The sequence below is a fragment of the Phascolarctos cinereus genome, unplaced genomic scaffold, assembly GCF_003287225.1.
Source record: "Phascolarctos cinereus isolate Bilbo 61053 unplaced genomic scaffold, phaCin_HiC Scaffold_726;HRSCAF=1367, whole genome shotgun sequence".
NCBI classification, from domain to species: domain Eukaryota; kingdom Metazoa; phylum Chordata; class Mammalia; order Diprotodontia; family Phascolarctidae; genus Phascolarctos; species Phascolarctos cinereus.
The window spans coordinates 352246875-352264510 of NW_027556098.1; the positions used below are offsets into that span (position 1 = coordinate 352246875).

Here is a 17636-nt window from a genome sequence, read left to right on the forward strand (position 1 = left end):
TCAAGTCCCCAGAGAAGCCTGGGAAAGAGGAGCCTGGGCTTGTGGGTTCCCCCTGGACTCCGCCACTACCACACTCCCAATCTGGACAGGGCCCAGTTGGTCTGAGGGAGCTGGAAGCAGGGGCAGAGGCCTGCCCTGGCATCGTGTGTGGAAGGAGGGACGGCCTAGTTCCGCCCTGGTGGTCACCACTCCCCTGCCCCTCCCCCTCCTCCTGGGTGGTCTGGTGGAAGAACCTGTCACAGGCCCTGAGAGCCCCTCCCCGGGATAACACATGCAGCAGCCTCCTCCTGAAAACTCCAAGTCTGACTTCTCCCCCTGAGGAGGCCATCGGTGACTGAATGCTCGATATGATGTCTTCCATCCTCGTGATGTACAGAAGCGTGAGTACCACACCCAGCAGGAAGGCAGCCATGATGGTATGGTTAACCGCGCAGCCCCGGATGTAGATGACGTCCAGCATGCACAGGCGCTCTGGGTCGATAGTTTTGTAATCACACATGGTGTCGATGATGTCAGACGTATTTCTGAAGCAGCAGGCAGAAGGTAGGCCACACGCTAAGGGTCCGGGCGCCTTGCAGTCTGATATGGGTTCCTGGCCCAGTCCTTGTAGTCTTCCCCACCGCAGCGCGTAGACCACTCCTGGACAAAGTCCATGATGTTTTTGCAGTCCACGTCATCATAGTAATTCTTGATTCCTCTTCGGATGCTGTCATTCAGAAACTCGATCTTCTGGTTTCTGAACATAAGGCCACCACGCCCCTATGAGCTGGAGGATGACGCAGATCCCCAGGATGTGCATGAACGCTTGGAGGAGAGAGAAGTTATCCCGGAGGGAAGCCAAGAGTCCCGCGAAGGAGACGATGAACGTGGTGACCCTGAGGAGGATGACTAGGATGGCGGGCGCGAAGAGGGCACTTTCGAGGGTCTTGTATTTTGGCGCCCTGCTTCTGCGTAGATCCCCACAGAGAGGATTAAGGCTCTTATAAACTCGTGATTATCTTTGTATCATATTCCCGGCCACCTCCCCTTCCTGAATCCTTCATCTCTGGAGCCTTAGATTTATAGCTGGAAGGAACCTCCTTACGGCTCATCCAGTCCAAGTTTCTCGTTTGATAGATGAGGAAACTTAGACCCACAAGAACGAGGAGTAGAGGATGAGCCAGAACTTGAGGCACAGGTAGGAGAAGCGGCAGCGCACCTGCTCCAGTCCCCGCCGGCCGTTATCCTCCCGCCGCCTCCGGACCCGGACTCCGCCGCCCTGGTTTTTTTTTAATAGTCATTTTAATGTATTGTATGATCGATACTGGCAGTTTCACTCAGAGTATGTAACAGAAATGTAGAGTCCAAGAAAGTTATTGTTGTCTTCGACTACATTAAAACAATGTACAGGTGTCTTCAGCCTCTCTCGGTAGTTTGATGTTTACAGTAATTTGGTTTCATCCTTAAGGCTGGTCCTGGGCCCTGGGGACCCAGAAGCCTTGCTGACTCTGAGTGATTCCATAGGAAGAGATAAATGGGCATGTCTTTCTATCTGGTTATGAGTCTATCTCTTTCTGCCTTACATTTCTTTCTCCCAGTTATGTGTCCATGTGCACCTTTCAGTGTGCATCCAACTTATGTTCTCTCTGTGTTACTTGGGCTCCATTACTAGCTACCATACTTAGCGCCACCAACACAGGTGAGTGTCATTCTCCAGGTTGAAGGGGAGGGTAAAGACGGGCTGAATTAGGAGGAGAGAACATGGCGAAGGGCAGAACGCCCTAGGTCCACAGAGGAGCCATGATGCAGAATAAATATTATTGGAATCACCAAGTATCTAACTTGCCCAAATAGTTAGATACTATAATCTTGGTAAAAACTTAATGCTATATAATCTTGTTAATAACATGACCTAAAATTCAGTAGGGAGAAAATTAGCCCATAGGCATGGGAAGCTCAAATGCCAATTATTTTAATGAAAGGAAACATAAAAGAAGTTGTCTATTGCAATTGGCCTTCATTTAAAAGATGAGGAAATTGAGGGCCAGAGAGGTCAGTGACTTGGCCAGGGTAATACAATTAGTAAAAGGCAGAAGAAAGATTCCAATCTAGGACTTGTGATGTAAGTAAAGTATAAGATGTTTGACTGAGATGAGACATTCAGCTGACTGTACTGCAGAAGGTAAGGTTGAGGGGAAATGAAGGGGAAAGGGATTGTAGCATTGAGAGAAGGAAAGGAGAGCATATCAAAGAATCATGAGAAATTGAGGAAGATCCCAGAATAATGGCTCAGTGTGGGGCTAGGGTAGGGGCTGATGGTATAGAGGCTTGTGAGGTGATGAGTTTGGGAATGGAAGAATAGGTGAAGGGCAACAGGTAAACAGAGGGAAAGGGGATTGGTTCATTAGAGTATGTAGGTCATTGGATTACATGTGTAAGATGGGTGGCTTGGAGGTCAAGAGACTACTGCATTAGAAATAGGTAGATCAGGGGAGGTCAAGAGACTACTGCATTAGAAATATGTAGATCAGGGAAGCAGAAATATTGTTTATGAAAACAGGTATGGAGAAGCAAGAAAAGAAGGAATGAAAAGTGTTGGGATGTCTTGTGTTTGCCCAAACTTTGCTTAGCGTATATATACTTTCTCTTGGAATGAGAAATATATCATTGTCATGTCAATAGCATAGACATGGTTGTTTATCTCTGTGCAAGTTGGGAGGAGCCTGGAAAAGGTCTGTAGATGATTGTATACAAGCATCTCTCTGTTATTGTGCAGTTCTTGCTTTCACATATTTGTGGAACTATATGTCCAAGTATGTGCATCTACATATGTATGCAAGTATATTCTTATACGTATGTGTATCTGAGTGTGTTTCTCTTTGTGTGTGTGTGTGTGGTGTGTTTGTGTGTGTGTGTGTGTGTGAGAGAGAGAGAGAGAGAGAGAGAGAGAGAGAGAGAGAGAGAGAGAGAGAGAGGAGAGAGAGAATGCACAGTTCATTCATTCAGTAGACAGCTACTGAATTGTTCAGTCATTTCACTTGTGTCTGACTCTTCATGACTCCATTTGGGGTTTTCTCTGCATAGATACTGGAGTGGTTTTCCCTTTATGACTCCAGCATATTTTGCACGTGAGGGAACTTAGGCAAATAGGGTTAAGTGACTTACCCAGGGTGACACAGCTAGTAAGGGTCTGAGGTCACATTTGAATTCAGGATGAGTCTTCCTGACTTAAGTCTCAGCACTCTATCAGATGCTGTGGAAGGAACAATTACAGTGTTAGTCCCCACTTTGACCTTAAGACATTTCTTCCTAGATGTAGGGACACAATTAATGAACACTACAAGTTAATGATTAAGTGTATTGACAGTCCATAGCAGAGCACACCTGCGCATTAGGTAGGAGGAAGGATCAGCAAAGAAAGCTTCTTAGAGGAAGTAAGACATAACTCAACCTTGGACAATGGGTAGGATTTGACTAGGCAGAGAAGTATTGTTCCTGTGGGGAATGGAAAGGTACAGATTATTTGTACAAGATAAATGATTGATTGTGGTAAGGGAGAGGAAAGAGTCAAAGATGATTGTAATTTCCAGCTGAGGTGACTGGGAAGATGTAGTGGTATCGATAAGACAGGAGGCAATATGTCATCATGGATAGAGTGCTAGAATAAGAGTAAGACATCAGTCAATCTCCCTGGAGTCAAATCTGATTTCAAATGTGAGCAAATTATTCCAGCTCTCTGAATCTCAGTTTCCTTGTCTGGAAAATGAGGGTGATAACGACTAGAGTAACAATATTACAGTTTTCTTTTGTGGGAAAAATGAAATAATTTATGTAAAGTAATGTGAAAACTATAAAGTGTTTTATAAATGTCACTGCGGTCAACTGAATGATCTTTCGAGGCTGGTGTGTGTTTGTGGCCCAAGGAGGTAAGAAGAATATGGAGAAAAAGAGATTATGTCTGCTGTGGTATGTGAAGGTCTGTGGCTTTAAGTATAGGTGTAAAGCCCTGGTAGAATCTGGAGGAATGCTAATGGATAGGAATCTGGATAGAAATGGGAATCCAGTGTCTGTGGGGGGAGGGAGAGTGGTGACATTTTGTTTTGGCAGTATAGACAAAGGAAACTCTTCTCTGAGATAGAGGGGAATGGGGAAAAGTTAGAGCTAGAAACATTCTGAAACAGAGAAGAGAGATGATGAAAGCTTGCACGGATTGGATTTCTTGAATAAGGGCAACGAGAGATTTTAGTAGTAAATAGAGCAGGTCTGTATGAGCCATCATCCAATACTCTGGATGAGTATTGAAAAATAGTATAGGATCATAAGAAATTGAGAACCAGGGGGACAGGAAGGAGGTTCTATTTCAAGTCAGACAGGAGGAGCCTACTGCAAAGCAGCTCATCTCAGCTCTGTGACTTCAGCAATGCTCCACAGTCTGAGAACGTCAATGGAATAGTTATGTTTTCCTAGTCAAAGACTCAGGGCATCAGAGAGCATAGGCATATTTTAAAAAAAGGAATCTGGGAGGGACAGCCTACAAGTGCCTGACTTGGAATCCAAGCTGGGTAGGGTTTCAAGGGTAGCCAAGAAAAGTTGCATAAAATGTAGTAAATATTTCTTGTTCTCTATTGGATTCAGAACTTGAAAGTTCCTTTCATTTCCTCTGTCTTCATTCCTCTGTGAACCCCATCAACCATCAAGTCAGTACAATTCAGTACAATGTTAAATGTCAACTATGTGTCAGGCACTAGACATGCAAAGACAAAAAATAAAGTCAATCCTATTGTTTTGAAAAATGGGAATGGGAGGCTATGCCAAGATGGTGGAGTAAAGACAGGGACTTGCCTGAACTCTCCCCCAACCCCACCAAATACCTTTAAATAATGACTCTCAACAAATCCTAGAGTGGCAGAATCCATAAAAGACTGGGTAAAACAGTTTTCCAGCCCAAGACAACTTAAAAGAATGGTAGGAAATGTCTGTTGCACTATAGTGATGAAGTCCTAAAAATGGATACCCTAGGGGTTGGCTGACATGGAGACTTGATGAAAGTCTGTAGAATCAAGGAAAAATATGAATTATCACGTGGCCATGTCACCTGGTTTTTCATTTTGTATGTTAAAATTATGAAAAATACAACCATAGACTCTGGGAGGTAGAAGGACTATTAAGGGCCATCAAATTTATCCTGCTAACCAGTATAGTAATTTTCCTCTATATTGTTTTAAGGTGGCCATCAAGATTGTATTAAACATTTCCAATAATGGGAAATCCTCACATTGTGTCTGTGTTTATGTATGTTATTGTAAATGCATGAGTCGTTGCATGTGAGAGGATGCCAGGATGTATGTTTAATATATAGATAATGCATATCAGTGCACTATTACATAAATGTGTATGTGTTTCTGAGGATACACATGTTACATACCCTTGGAGCCCCCCTGCCCAAGGAGAATGCAAGCTCTTGAGGGGCTGTTCCATTTGTTTCATTGTATTGTCTATACTGTGCCTTGTACATAGTAAATGCTTAATTAAATGGTGGTGGTGCTGGTTGAGTGTGTCTGTGTTGGACTCTCCCAACCATATACCTCATTCTCAATTAAAACTCAATAAGAAGTTCTTCATTTGCCTCCAGAAGTGATGGGATCATTATCACTGGAGGTTTTCAAGTGAAGACTGAATTACCACTCTTGGAAATGTTGTAGAAGACATTCTGTGCAGGTACCAGTTGGCCTTAATGATCTCTGAAGACCTTTCCATCTAGGAGGTTCTCTGATTGTATTCTATCCTGAATCTTTCTCTCTGCAGCCTCAGCTTATCCTCTTTCCCAAGGGCTGGGGGAGAGATAAGTTTAAGGGGAGGAGAACAAGGCTAAAGATGTATTAATGAGAAGGTAGAGGCAGCATAGCTAAAGAACTGGCATTGAAGCCTGAGATAAAGTCCCATTTCTGACATATACTGTGTGTGAACCTGGACAAGTCATTTAACTCTAAGTGCCTCTAGGCTTCTTTTTGACTGTAAATTACAGAGAAGGGGTCTATATGTATTCATATAGGAAGTTCCTTATAGGGAATGCACTACACTGGTAAAATCAAAACTCCAGTCCCATTTTCAATGAAAAATTAATTTATTTCATTTTGTTTTCCTGACCACTTCAAAGATGCTCTTTTATATCCAAACAAGCAAAGAACACCCTCTGGTTCTTGGCAACACAGAAATAAGGAAGTAGAGAATTGGTCAGCTGCTGACCTTTGTTGCTACTACCCAAGCAATATGGGCTTCTTCCAAGGGATGTGACCACTTCTTAGCCCTTCTAAGAATGAGGTACTCAGAGGCCCAATCCTTCAGTTCAGGTCTTGACTCAACAGACAGTACTTCTCTCCTTGTCCTTAGAAGGGCTCAGGGAATCACCGCCACCAACTCCTCTTCTTCCTCTTCCTCCTTTTCTTCCTTCCTCCTCTCTCTGTCTCTGTCTCTGTCTCTGTCTCTCTCTCCCCTCCTTACTCTCCCTCCCCTCTTCAGTTTTGCTATCCCTCTCTTTATCCTTATTCCTACCACTCCTTTCCTTTTCAACTCCCTCAATCAGCAGTCCAGTTTAAGTAAAATGTGATAAGCATGAAAGGAAGTAATGTGAAATTAAGCTGGAAAAATTACTGGGAGGGTGAAATTTGTTTCTATATAGTGAAATCATAGCAGGTTAGAGCTGGTAAGATCCCTGTATTCTGGTGACTTTCATACAGAAAATTATTAGGAGAGCCAGGACTAAAATTAATTCTCTTGATTCCTGGTCCATGCATGTTTCCATTGTAGTAACAACTGGATACTCCATTAGAGTTTTTTGAAAAGACAAATAGGTATTTGGGAAAAACGGAAATCAGTCAGTGTCATTAATATATACTCTTATATTATGAAGATTGCTACAGGTAACCATAACAATCTAGTATTCATTCTATAGTTTATTTTTTCCTACCCAATCTGACCTATGGATTATCAGGTTCTTGGGCATCTTTATAGCAAAGCTTAAAGTCAAGACATTTTCAGAAACCAGGTGTCTTTAAAAAATGAGACTTACTAAAGATTTCCTTATAGGGAGCTTCTGATTTAAGTATCATAATTATTGACAGTCAGTTGTCCATCAATAACCTGTAGTTTCAGAGGTGTTCCAATGAACATTGATCACTAGCTTTATAATCACAATCTCTTGAAAAACAGATAGTGACAGTCCTGCCCTTCTATCTAGGCACTCAGCAAAACTGATCATAACTCTGTTGCTGTGCCCCACTCCCTCACAACATGTGCAGAGACTAATACTGTTTGCAAATCCTATCATTGTGAGCAAAGCACCGAAAGACTGGTCCTTGGTTTATGGCCAAAGATGATATTCAAACATATTGTAGCTGTCTGTAGTTATAACCAGAATTTGGCACTGTTTGAAGATTCATAGCTTTTACCAAAGCCTATGACTAATTTCCTAGTTTTCTTCTCTCATGCAGGGAAACATCTATAAAATAGTAAGGTCTCACCTCCAAAGCTGTAACAATGTCACAATGCTTCCTCTGAATACCTCTCATACCCACCTTGCTGGTTGCTTTCTCATTGGAATCCCAGGTTTGGAGCACCTGCACATCTGGCTTTCTGTTCCTTTCTGCATCATGTACGTGGCTGCCTTGGCAGGGAATAGCATCCTGATCAGTGTAATCATCTACCACAGGAGCCTTCATGAACCCATGTACCTGTTCCTATCCATGCTGGGCAGTGCTGATGTCTTCTTCTCCACTTCTACCATACCCAAGGCTCTGAACATCTTCTGGTTGGGAACCCAAGCCATCTCCTTTGATGCATATCTCACCCAAATGTTCTGTATCCACTTTCTGTTTGTGGCTGACTCAGCCATCCTGCTGGCCATGGCATTTGACCGCTATGTGGCCATCTGCTCACCTTTACACTATAACACTATCCTTACTCCCAGCATCATCAGAAAGATAGCTGGGGCCACACTTACACGCAGCTTCTGCATTATATTCCCATCTGTCTTCCTCCTCAAAAGGTTACCTTATTGCCGGACTAATATAATTTCACATACATTCTGTGAGCACATGGGCATTGCCCGGCTGTCCTGTGCTGATATCTCTGTCAATGTCTGCTATGGTTTGGCAGCTGCCTTGTTCTCTACAAGTCTAGATATCATTCTTATCACCATCTCCTATGTACTCATCCTACGCACTGTCTTCCATCTTCCATTACATGAAGCTTAGCGCAAAGCAGTGGGAACGTGTGGCTCTCATATTTGTGTTATACTGCTCTTTTACATGCCTGCTCTTTTTTCTGTCTTTGCCTACCGCTTTGGTAGGAAAAGTATTCCCCATTATGTCCATATCCTCCTAGCCAGCCTCTATGTTGTTATCCCACCCATGCTCAACCCTGTGATTTATGGTGTAAGAACCAAACAGATTGGGAGGGGGCAGTACAGGTGTTTTTACAACTGGGGAAGTGATCAAGATAGAAACCAACAAACTTAAAGTTATCTTGAAGAGAGGTATCCAATTTGTTACTTTTGGGGCTAAGCTGCCTGCAAATAAGGCCTGGTCTGGATAGAAATATAATTATGAAATATTTAAGAAAATAAATAATAATACAACATAAATTATGTTAATTTCTGGCTTTTTTTTGCAATACAGTTTCACTCAGAGAATTAGAGTGATATTTATTTTTTAAAATATTGCCTTTGTAAAAGAGCTTCCTAATTTAACCAGGGGCACAGTAGGAAACTTGCTTTGCATTCATTGTTAAGCCTATACAGATTTGACATCACCAGTAGACGACTGAATGTAGTTTTATTTTAGGAGCAGCAAACAGCTTCAGAGAACATCAATGACAAGAGAATTCTCAAAACTTTTAATAGCAGCTCCCACCACAGTCTCCAGACAAATAACTTTTTGGCCTCCATCCAAAGTCTTTGGATTAATAATGATTTCTGCATCAATGGTGTACTTCTCCTGCAGTCTCTTGACTGCTGCTAGTGAGATCCACATGTTGTTTATGTTAAATATTTTGAAGTTTGATACAGACTTGAATTTATTCACTTGGGCTTTTGGCACTTGAGCAATTTCACGCCATCTCAGTTTGTCTTCGTATTGTTTGAGGGTAACACCCTTTACATCTGTTCTTGTCTTGTTTATGCCTTCCATGAGAAATTTGCAACATTTTCCATTGGTTAGATTCGTAAGATGGTTAAAAATAGACAAATCAACCATGGCACTCAAATTATATATGTTGAATATGAAAATGTACGCCTTTCCCTCTCCTATAACAGTATCAAGCAAACCAGAATTGTAGAAATTGGTGTACATATTACCATGACCTGAAAGACATCAAGCTTCTGTATTTTCCCCTGAGTGAGACACATCTTTTGCTACCTGCTTTCATTAAAAGTGGAGATTTTCATATGGCAATAACTGTACTTTTGAAGTTTTTTGGTATCTTCATCAGTGTTAATATTGTGCATTAAAAATGAGAGAAACATCTGTTTTGTACATTTTCTTCAAGTGCTCAGTTTGATGAACTGTAAGATCCAAAATGGAGTTTTCATTCTGCATGCCAGTCAGACTTTTGTGGCCTTTATAACTCCTGCTAGTTACCGAACCACTATTCATTTTTCCAACACCTGCTTATCCAGGACAGAAAATATGTCATCAAGTAAAGTTCTGACTTTTATCATCTCGTAAGGCTGAATTGAATCCTTTGGAAACTTCTAGATTTTCCCCCAATACATACAACGTCTCTTTTATGTTATAATCTATGGAATAACTTCTGAAATCAGTCAAGGTCTTTTTTAACATGGTAAGATTCATTTTGTGGTCCAGTTGACAATATTTTCTCTAGTTCCTTCTTCACTGGTAATTCCAGATTTTGTCAGATGATCTCTTGGAACCGGGAAATCCCACCTTGAAACATTGCTTTGGTAAGATCATCTGGACCTACCTCTCCTCCAAACTTTCCAATATCTGCCAACAGCAAATCCATCCTGCCAGCCCTTGGGACTTCCACTGGAAGGTAATTTGTGGTTTTCTAAGTAAATGTGTGGGTTCAGGGATCCTTTTCCATTTGAGTTTCATACCACTAATCTTGAATCCTAATCCAGGCAGATTGTCTTCTCTATCCAATCCTCTCTCTGTGCCCAAATTCAAGACTGCTTCATCCTTACTCTTTTCTCAACCCTGTTCCAGTATCTCTACCTATGATTATCTCCTTCACAAAGTAAGACATCTCATACCTATCCCCAACTTCAACCCTATCCTAATATCCAGTTTTATCTCCACTCCACCCAATCCTATCTTAGCATCCAGACCATACTAAGCTGCATCCATATCCTTATCTCTATTCCAATCATATCACTTTCCTAAATTTGTCCTTATCTTTATTCCTTTCCCCACCTCCAGTCCTGTCCCTACCTCATACCAATATTCATCATTTCTATCCAAAACCCATCACCTTAACAGTCCCTATTCTCATCCACACCATCATCTCCAACTCTAACCCATTCCCAAACCAATACTGATTCTATTCCTATCTATAGTACCATACTAAAATTTATCCCTAAACATATCTACATCCTCATCTTTACCTAATCACCTTACCTTACCTATTTCTGTATCTCTACTAATAGATACTCCATTTCATCACCTCTGTCCTCCTACTGTCTGGTCTCCAGACATACCAATAACATCTTCCATTCTACCAGCTTACCAGACCTCCTCCCTACTAGTCTTCAAGTGATTCCTGAATGCTGTAACCTTCCGGACAGCTTCTTGGACTTATTGAAAGGAATATAACAGCTTCTTCAACCTAGCCCTTTTAAGCTTACTCATCCATACAAAAAGCCTCTGACACAATGCCTTTACACTTTACTTTGCCTTTAAAGTTCTATTATGTAAGATGCAAGCATTCAGTTTTATCTATGAATACATCACTTATTCGATATCTGGAATTCAATTACCTATATGTCAGTTTGTATGGACATCTCTAGTCCCTTTTCCAAGGGAAACTTTTATTCTTGTCCAGAGGAAAACTGGAAGGTTTAAAACAATAACTAAGTGAGTAATTTTGGCTAAAAAAAGTTTCCGGTGAGTAAATCTCCTCTCTAATCAGTCCCTGTCTTGGGAGATTGTAAATCAAAGCAATCTGGTATGTGTTTAATAAGTGTTGTTGTAGTTTAAAAAAAAATCAGCCCAGCACAGAAGGGGACAAAACACATATCTGAATCCCAGAATCTTATAATTAATAGTAACTAGACATGGCCCAGGTAAATGCTTAGAGGTAAAATAAGGCACATGAAGATCAGACAATAATTTATTGGAATATGCAGTGTGTGAAGGGAGAGAGTATGAAATGAGCCTGAAAACACAGATTCTGGAGGGTCGTGAATGCCAAATGTATTATATAATGTAGAAGAGGAGAAGCCACGAATGCTTTTGACCTGAGATGATACTCCTACTCTAAGGAGCCACAGATTCATAGTCTGAGACCACTCTCATGGTCTAGTCCACTGAAGGCAGAGTCCCTCAGGAGCCCAGAAATCCTTGGCCTCTGTAGCATCTAGAATCATTCTCTACACAGAATAAAGAATCTGTTCTCAGGCAGGCAAAGGGTTAAACTGGCTGATTTCATCATATCCTGTAGGATGGCACAGAAGTGAGTACTCAGGGATTTGCAGGCTTGGAGCTTTCCCTCCTGGGATTCCAAGGAGTAGAATAAAAAGTTCTGCCTTATTTCTTACAAGGGCATTCATTCAGCCTCCACCTGGGTTCCCTGTCAGCGAACAGATTTTTCCTTCCTACAAGTAGGAAAATTGGAGCCCGAGCTTGTTGAGCTAACCTAAGGTGGTAAGCATAGTGATGGTGGTGGTGGCTGGGGACCTGGGGGGGGGGGGGGGGGGATTTCTTCTGTGTGTCCAGAAATATTATTAAACTACCTTGCTGAAGACTTGCATAGGCTACAACCCCACCCGGAGGCAAGGAAGGGCACAAGACCACCTTGGATAAATAGGGGCTTCTTCTAGCCATGAAAGAAGCAGAGAGCAGATGTGCAGAATGTGATGTATGTATATGTGCGTACATACGTATATACACGTATACACAAACACACATAGAGATGTATGTGTGTGTTTATGTATGTTTCTGTGTGTATATAAGAGGGACTCAGTGCTGAAGGAAGTGCTGGAATGGGGCCTGGGTCTATGCACTGGCATCAGAAGCCTTTGATCATTTCTTACACATGTACATTTGTGGCTTTTAATAAGTCCCTTCATTTTTCTTACTGCATAACTCAAAAGTAAGTGAAATATGTGAGGTCCTTGAGAGAAATAAAGTGAGGCTCAAGTTTTCAATGGGGTGTCAGCTACTCAAAATTTGAAAATTCTGTGTTTTCTCCCAATTTTCTTCCTAGACCAATCATACTTTTCTTGGATGTACTGGCTATAGCAGACCATTGGCCCAGTGTCTGTACAGTATATTATGAAGTGATTTCAAAGTCTCTGAAACTTATTCCAGGAAGATGGTTGGAAGTCATTAATGTCATCTACAAATTTGAAGTTTTCACTGCACTCCCTCCTAAACATTTAGAAAATAAAATTATGTTCAGCACTTGATATAAGGGATTGTTAACTTTCTATCCAGAGAAGCATTAGTTTATGCAGTTTGTTCTAATATTTGTCATCATGATTCTCAAGCATACTTTCAAGGGGAATGTGAATGCATACTTGTCCATTTAAATAAGTCTCAAAAATTTTTCAAACTAGATAGGGAAAATCAGAGCAGAAATGAGTTGGAGGCAGCTCTAACCACCTTTTAATTGTCAACTCTTAAATTTTCAGTGTGAACATTGACCCTTTGGAAGGTAGTTCATTGATTACCCTTTGGAAAATGTTTATAATGCAAATTAAACCGAAAAGTGGGAGTATGTGCACATTTTTCCTCAGAGAGTCCAGTTAATCCGTATTAGCCAGCACACCCTTCTGTTGCTCCATGTAGTATCGCTTGAGTTCAGCAGTAGCATACAATAGAAGGCTAAGGGAATGGAAGCTACTAATTCCTATAATCATAACCATAATAACTGGCGCTTATATAACACTTTAAGGTTACAATGTGTTTCATAGCCATTATCTCTTTTAAGACTCGCATGACACCAGAATTAGAGACAGATCCCTGGAGAAGACATCATTGAGCTTGGACTTTAAAGGATTAATCTCAATTTAATAGGTAAAGAGGCAGGGATACAAAATGTTCCACTCAGAGTTAAAATCAAAAGCAAAGTTACAGAGCTATGAGAATGGCATTGTTAACCAGTGGGATCTGGAGTCAGAAAACCTGGGTTCAAATCCTGTCTCCAATGCTTATTACCTAATTGACTTTGGCCAAATCAATTAATTCCTGGGGCCTCAGTTTCTCCATCTGTAAAGTGAGGAGAGTTGGACTAAATGGCCTCTGAGGTCCCTACTAGCTCTAGATTTGTGATCCTCTGAGTGTGTAGGAGAAAGAGAGTAAGCAGTCCACCTCAGGTAGTGTATATAACATATGGTGAGAAGGGGACCTTCATCTTGCTATATGGGAATATGAGAGAAGATCAAAAGTTAGCTCCAGATTGTAGAGGGTTGGCATACTCATACAGTGAAGTCAGTTTGAAGATTCAAGAAGATAATCTCTAAAGAAATAAATCCAATCGACTTTGATGTTTTTTTTCTCTTTCTCTCTGGGCATTCAAGGAGAAACTCCATTGTGAGAGGAAGAAACTTCACTCAATCCAGTTAAACAGAAATTAAGTGTAATCCTCAATTAACTATATTCATTCTGTATAACATTTTTAGGCTGTTTTTTATCATGGCTTTCCACTAGTCCAATAATTCTTAAATTATCTCTCCTGGATCTATTTTCCTGGTCACTTGTTTAAATGATTGTTCTTTGAGAAACAAATCACCCCAAACCAACTCATGTAGATTATTTGTGTAACCTAGAGGAGCCATTTGGTTTCCCTGGCCCTCAGTTTGCTAATCAGAAAAATGAGGAAACTGGAATGTATGAGGCCCAAAACACTCCAAAGTGTGTAACTGAGAAATATTTAGCAAAATAAATAAAAATGTTATAAAGCATTGATAACATTACATGTGGTTTCCTAACTCAGTATGTGGCCAGCAGGAATCTTTTCCTATGGTTCACAACTTCACCCATTTTTATTTACAATTGAAATCACTGGCAAAATTTTATATGCAACGGGGTCAAGATTTGAAGTAGGCTTCAGGAAAATTAACTTTATAAGTCCAGAATGGGTGGTAGCAGTTGAGCTGGTTCATGCACAGATAACAACTGATATAAAATTTAACAAACACAAGTGAATTTGGCTTTTTAGTGGTCATAAGCTCAAGATGATTCAATTATGTGACTTATAAATTAAAAAGCTTTAAATTTTCTTAGGCTACCCACATAGACACAATACTGTCTGCAACAAGAGAGGGGATCGCCTCACTGTACTCTGTACTAGTTTTTGGCTTCAGTTCAAGTTGTCATATTTTCAGTGTGTACAACGACACTTCACAAGTTGGCACAAAATGTAAAGCCTATGTCAGATTGTGCACCGTCTTGGGGAGGGTGGGGGGAAGAAAAAGGGAGAAAAATTTTCAACTCAAAAGCATATGGAAAAGATAAAAAAATGTCCATGAGCTTTTCAGTCAAACTCAGTTAGTTGAGCTTAGTGACTCTGGGTATTCTTACTTAGGCATAAATAGTCCATCCTATGTCAAGTTTCACTGACTGTAAAAATCCCAACAAAAGATTCCTCAGTCTATGACTTATTTATAACTGTGTCAAAGACTTGCTGCAATGTAGCAATTGACATTATCTCTTTTTTTCATGTTTTCCTTTCCCCCTTCTTTCTTGCTCTTTATTTCTTTCCCCTCTCCTCCCTTCCCTTGCCCTTGCTGCAAACTTTACAAATTAAAAACTGGAAGTGTAAAAAAAAAAAAGAAGTTTGTACAAAGCAGAGCTTAATTTATTGGTTCATTGATTACACTTATGAAAATGTTTGTAATGCAGATTAAAATGAAAACTGGGAGTGTGTGCATGTTTTTTTTCCCCCAGAGAGTTCACCTATTCAGCGTTTGCCAGCACATCTTTTATTGGTCTATGTAATATTGCTTGAGCCAAGCAGTAGCATAAAATGAGAATCTGGATGATGTGGAAAATAGAGACCAGGCTAGAAGTAAACTGCTGCAAGGAAGAAAAGGTATATAGTCCAGATGAAATAAAATTTAGGGTGATTTGGTCACTGTCTTCAAAGTTCCACAAAGCTGGCAAGTAGTATAGGGATGCATGCATTTTATTCAACTTGGCCCCACAGATAGGAACTCACACACCAATGGGAGAAAGTTACAAGGCAGGATATTTTGGTTCCACATAAGAGAAACTAACAGAGTTATTCAGATGTAAAATGGGCTGCCATTTAGAAGTAACAAAGAGCCTCTCACAGGATACAAAGAAAGAAGGCCAGGTTTGGCAGCAGAAGGCTCTGCCACAACCTGTGTGACCTTGAACAAGTCAACCTCTCTGGGAACCAGTGTTCTCATTTGTAAACTGAGGAGATTGGATTACATGACTTCTAAGGGCCTTTCTAGCTCAAAATCAGCAATCCTATCTTTGTAAGTGGACATCATGTGAACACTTTTTAGGGATGAATTAGATGAATCACCCTAGGCAATATTGCTAAGAATGTAAGTGTCTGTCTACCATTTCATGCAAAGAGTGCTGGCCAGGTTACAAGACCTGTATTTTCAGATTTCTTAATTTTGTCACTATAGGCAAATTACTTAATCTTTCTAAATCCAAAGCCCTCTCTATAAAGTGGGACTATAACACTTTATATTACCTACATCACAGAGTTGCTTTAAGAAAAGAAGTTTCTAAACTATAAACTGTATGAATAGCACATTATATACACACATATAACTCTGTATATATCCTTGTATGTAAATAGCATTTTATATGCATTTTACTTGTATACATATATGCATATAAAATACTGATTTAGATATGTATATTAAGTGAATAGTACTTTATATACATCATATACACATATATGTACATGTGTTTGTCTTTGAATATCATTTTAGAAATATTATATATAAAATATGTATGTATACATATATATCTGCATATATGTAGGAATGACTTCCTTTACACTATTTAGCAAACTTTTCCTCTACTGGGACAGAAATACCCTCTGTCTATTCTCCTGCAAAGTGCCCAGGTGAACAATGACCTGTTCTTCAGGGTACCACACACTGCAGAATTCTTTGCACTATGGAAGAGTCCTCCAAGTACACAGAAAATTTGACAATGGCACAATCCTCATTGTCACCATCACCTCTGGAAGTTAATTATGGCATTTGGCTTCTCTCCAGGGCCCAAGAATCACCTGTTCAAGAGTCCTGATGGCCACATTCAACCTAAGCAGCTACAACCCCAGCTCCTTTACTCTAGTGGGGATTCCAGGGCTTGAGGAGTTCCATATCTGGATCGCAATTCCTTTCTGTGCTATCTACCTCGTGGCCATTGCAGGTAACTGTGTCCTGCTATACCTGATTGCCATGGAGCGCAGCCTCCATGAGCCCATGTTCCTTTTCCTCTTCATGCTGGCCCAAACTGACCTGATTCTGTCATCTACCACAGTGCCCAAACTGCTCAGTAACCTCTGGTTTGGTGACAAGAAAATCACCTTCTCAGGCTGCCTCACCCAGATGTTCTTCCTCCATTTCAGCTCTGCTATGGATTCTGCCATACTACTGGCCATGGCATATGACCGCTATGTGGCCATATGCTCCCCACTGAGATATACCACCATCTTGACCAACCAGGTTATCGTTAAGATTATGGTAGGAATCATCATCAGGAGCTCCTGTGTCATCTTGCCAGATGTGTTCTTGGTAAAGCGACTGCCCTTCTGCCGGACACACACCATCCCCCATACATACTGTGAACACATAGGTGTGGCCCGACTCTCCTGTGCTGACATCTCCATCAACATCTGGTATGGTTTTGCTGTGCCTCATGACTTGTGTGTCTGACCTTGTCTTATTGTTGTCTTACACCATTATACTGAGTGCTGTTTCCGCCTTCCTTCTCATGGTGCCCGCCAGAAGGCTCTTGGAACCTGTGGCTCTCACATCTGTGTCATCCTCATGTTCTATATTCCACTCTTCTTCTCCGTCCTTGTCCATCGTTTTGGACACAAAGTCCCACGTCATTTCCTCATCCTGTTTGCAAATTTTTATGTCACTATTCCTCCTGCTCTGAACCCTATTGTTTATGGAGTGAAGACCAAACAAATTCATGATAAGATTCTCCTCCTCTTTTCTCCAGAAGGGACACGATGACATCTGACTATGGCAAGGCAAACTGGGAAGAGGTGAGGGGAATCCTTAAAAGAAAATTCATTTTGTGACATTTTCCATATAAAGAGGAAGGCAGAAACACCAGGTGTTCCCTGTTTCAATGAAATTTGAGGTTCTAACCCTGGTACAAGGAATGAGCAGAATAGAGATAGGAAAAAATAACCAGGAAATCAGAAAACATGATTTATTCTCAAGGAGAAGGTCAAGATTACTTGTAACCTGG

General features: G+C 40.9%; 1 protein-coding gene and 2 pseudogenes across 1 annotated transcript; 2 read left to right on the forward strand and 1 right to left on the reverse strand.

Annotated features, from left to right (window-relative positions):
* LOC110195045 (tetraspanin-15-like) lies at nucleotides 1-6982 on the reverse strand (annotated as a pseudogene).
* Nucleotides 6983-7523: 541 nt separating this feature from the next.
* Nucleotides 7524-9484, forward strand: LOC110195044 (olfactory receptor 52B6-like; annotated as a pseudogene).
* A 6956-nt stretch (nucleotides 9485-16440) lies between these two features.
* LOC110195169 (olfactory receptor 52H1-like) lies at nucleotides 16441-17395 on the forward strand. The gene is given in 1 exon segment (XM_078146614.1): nucleotides 16441-17395. A coding segment is annotated over 1 exon segment (942 nt). The 5' UTR covers nucleotides 16441-16453.
* Nucleotides 17396-17636: the final 241 nt, after the last annotated feature.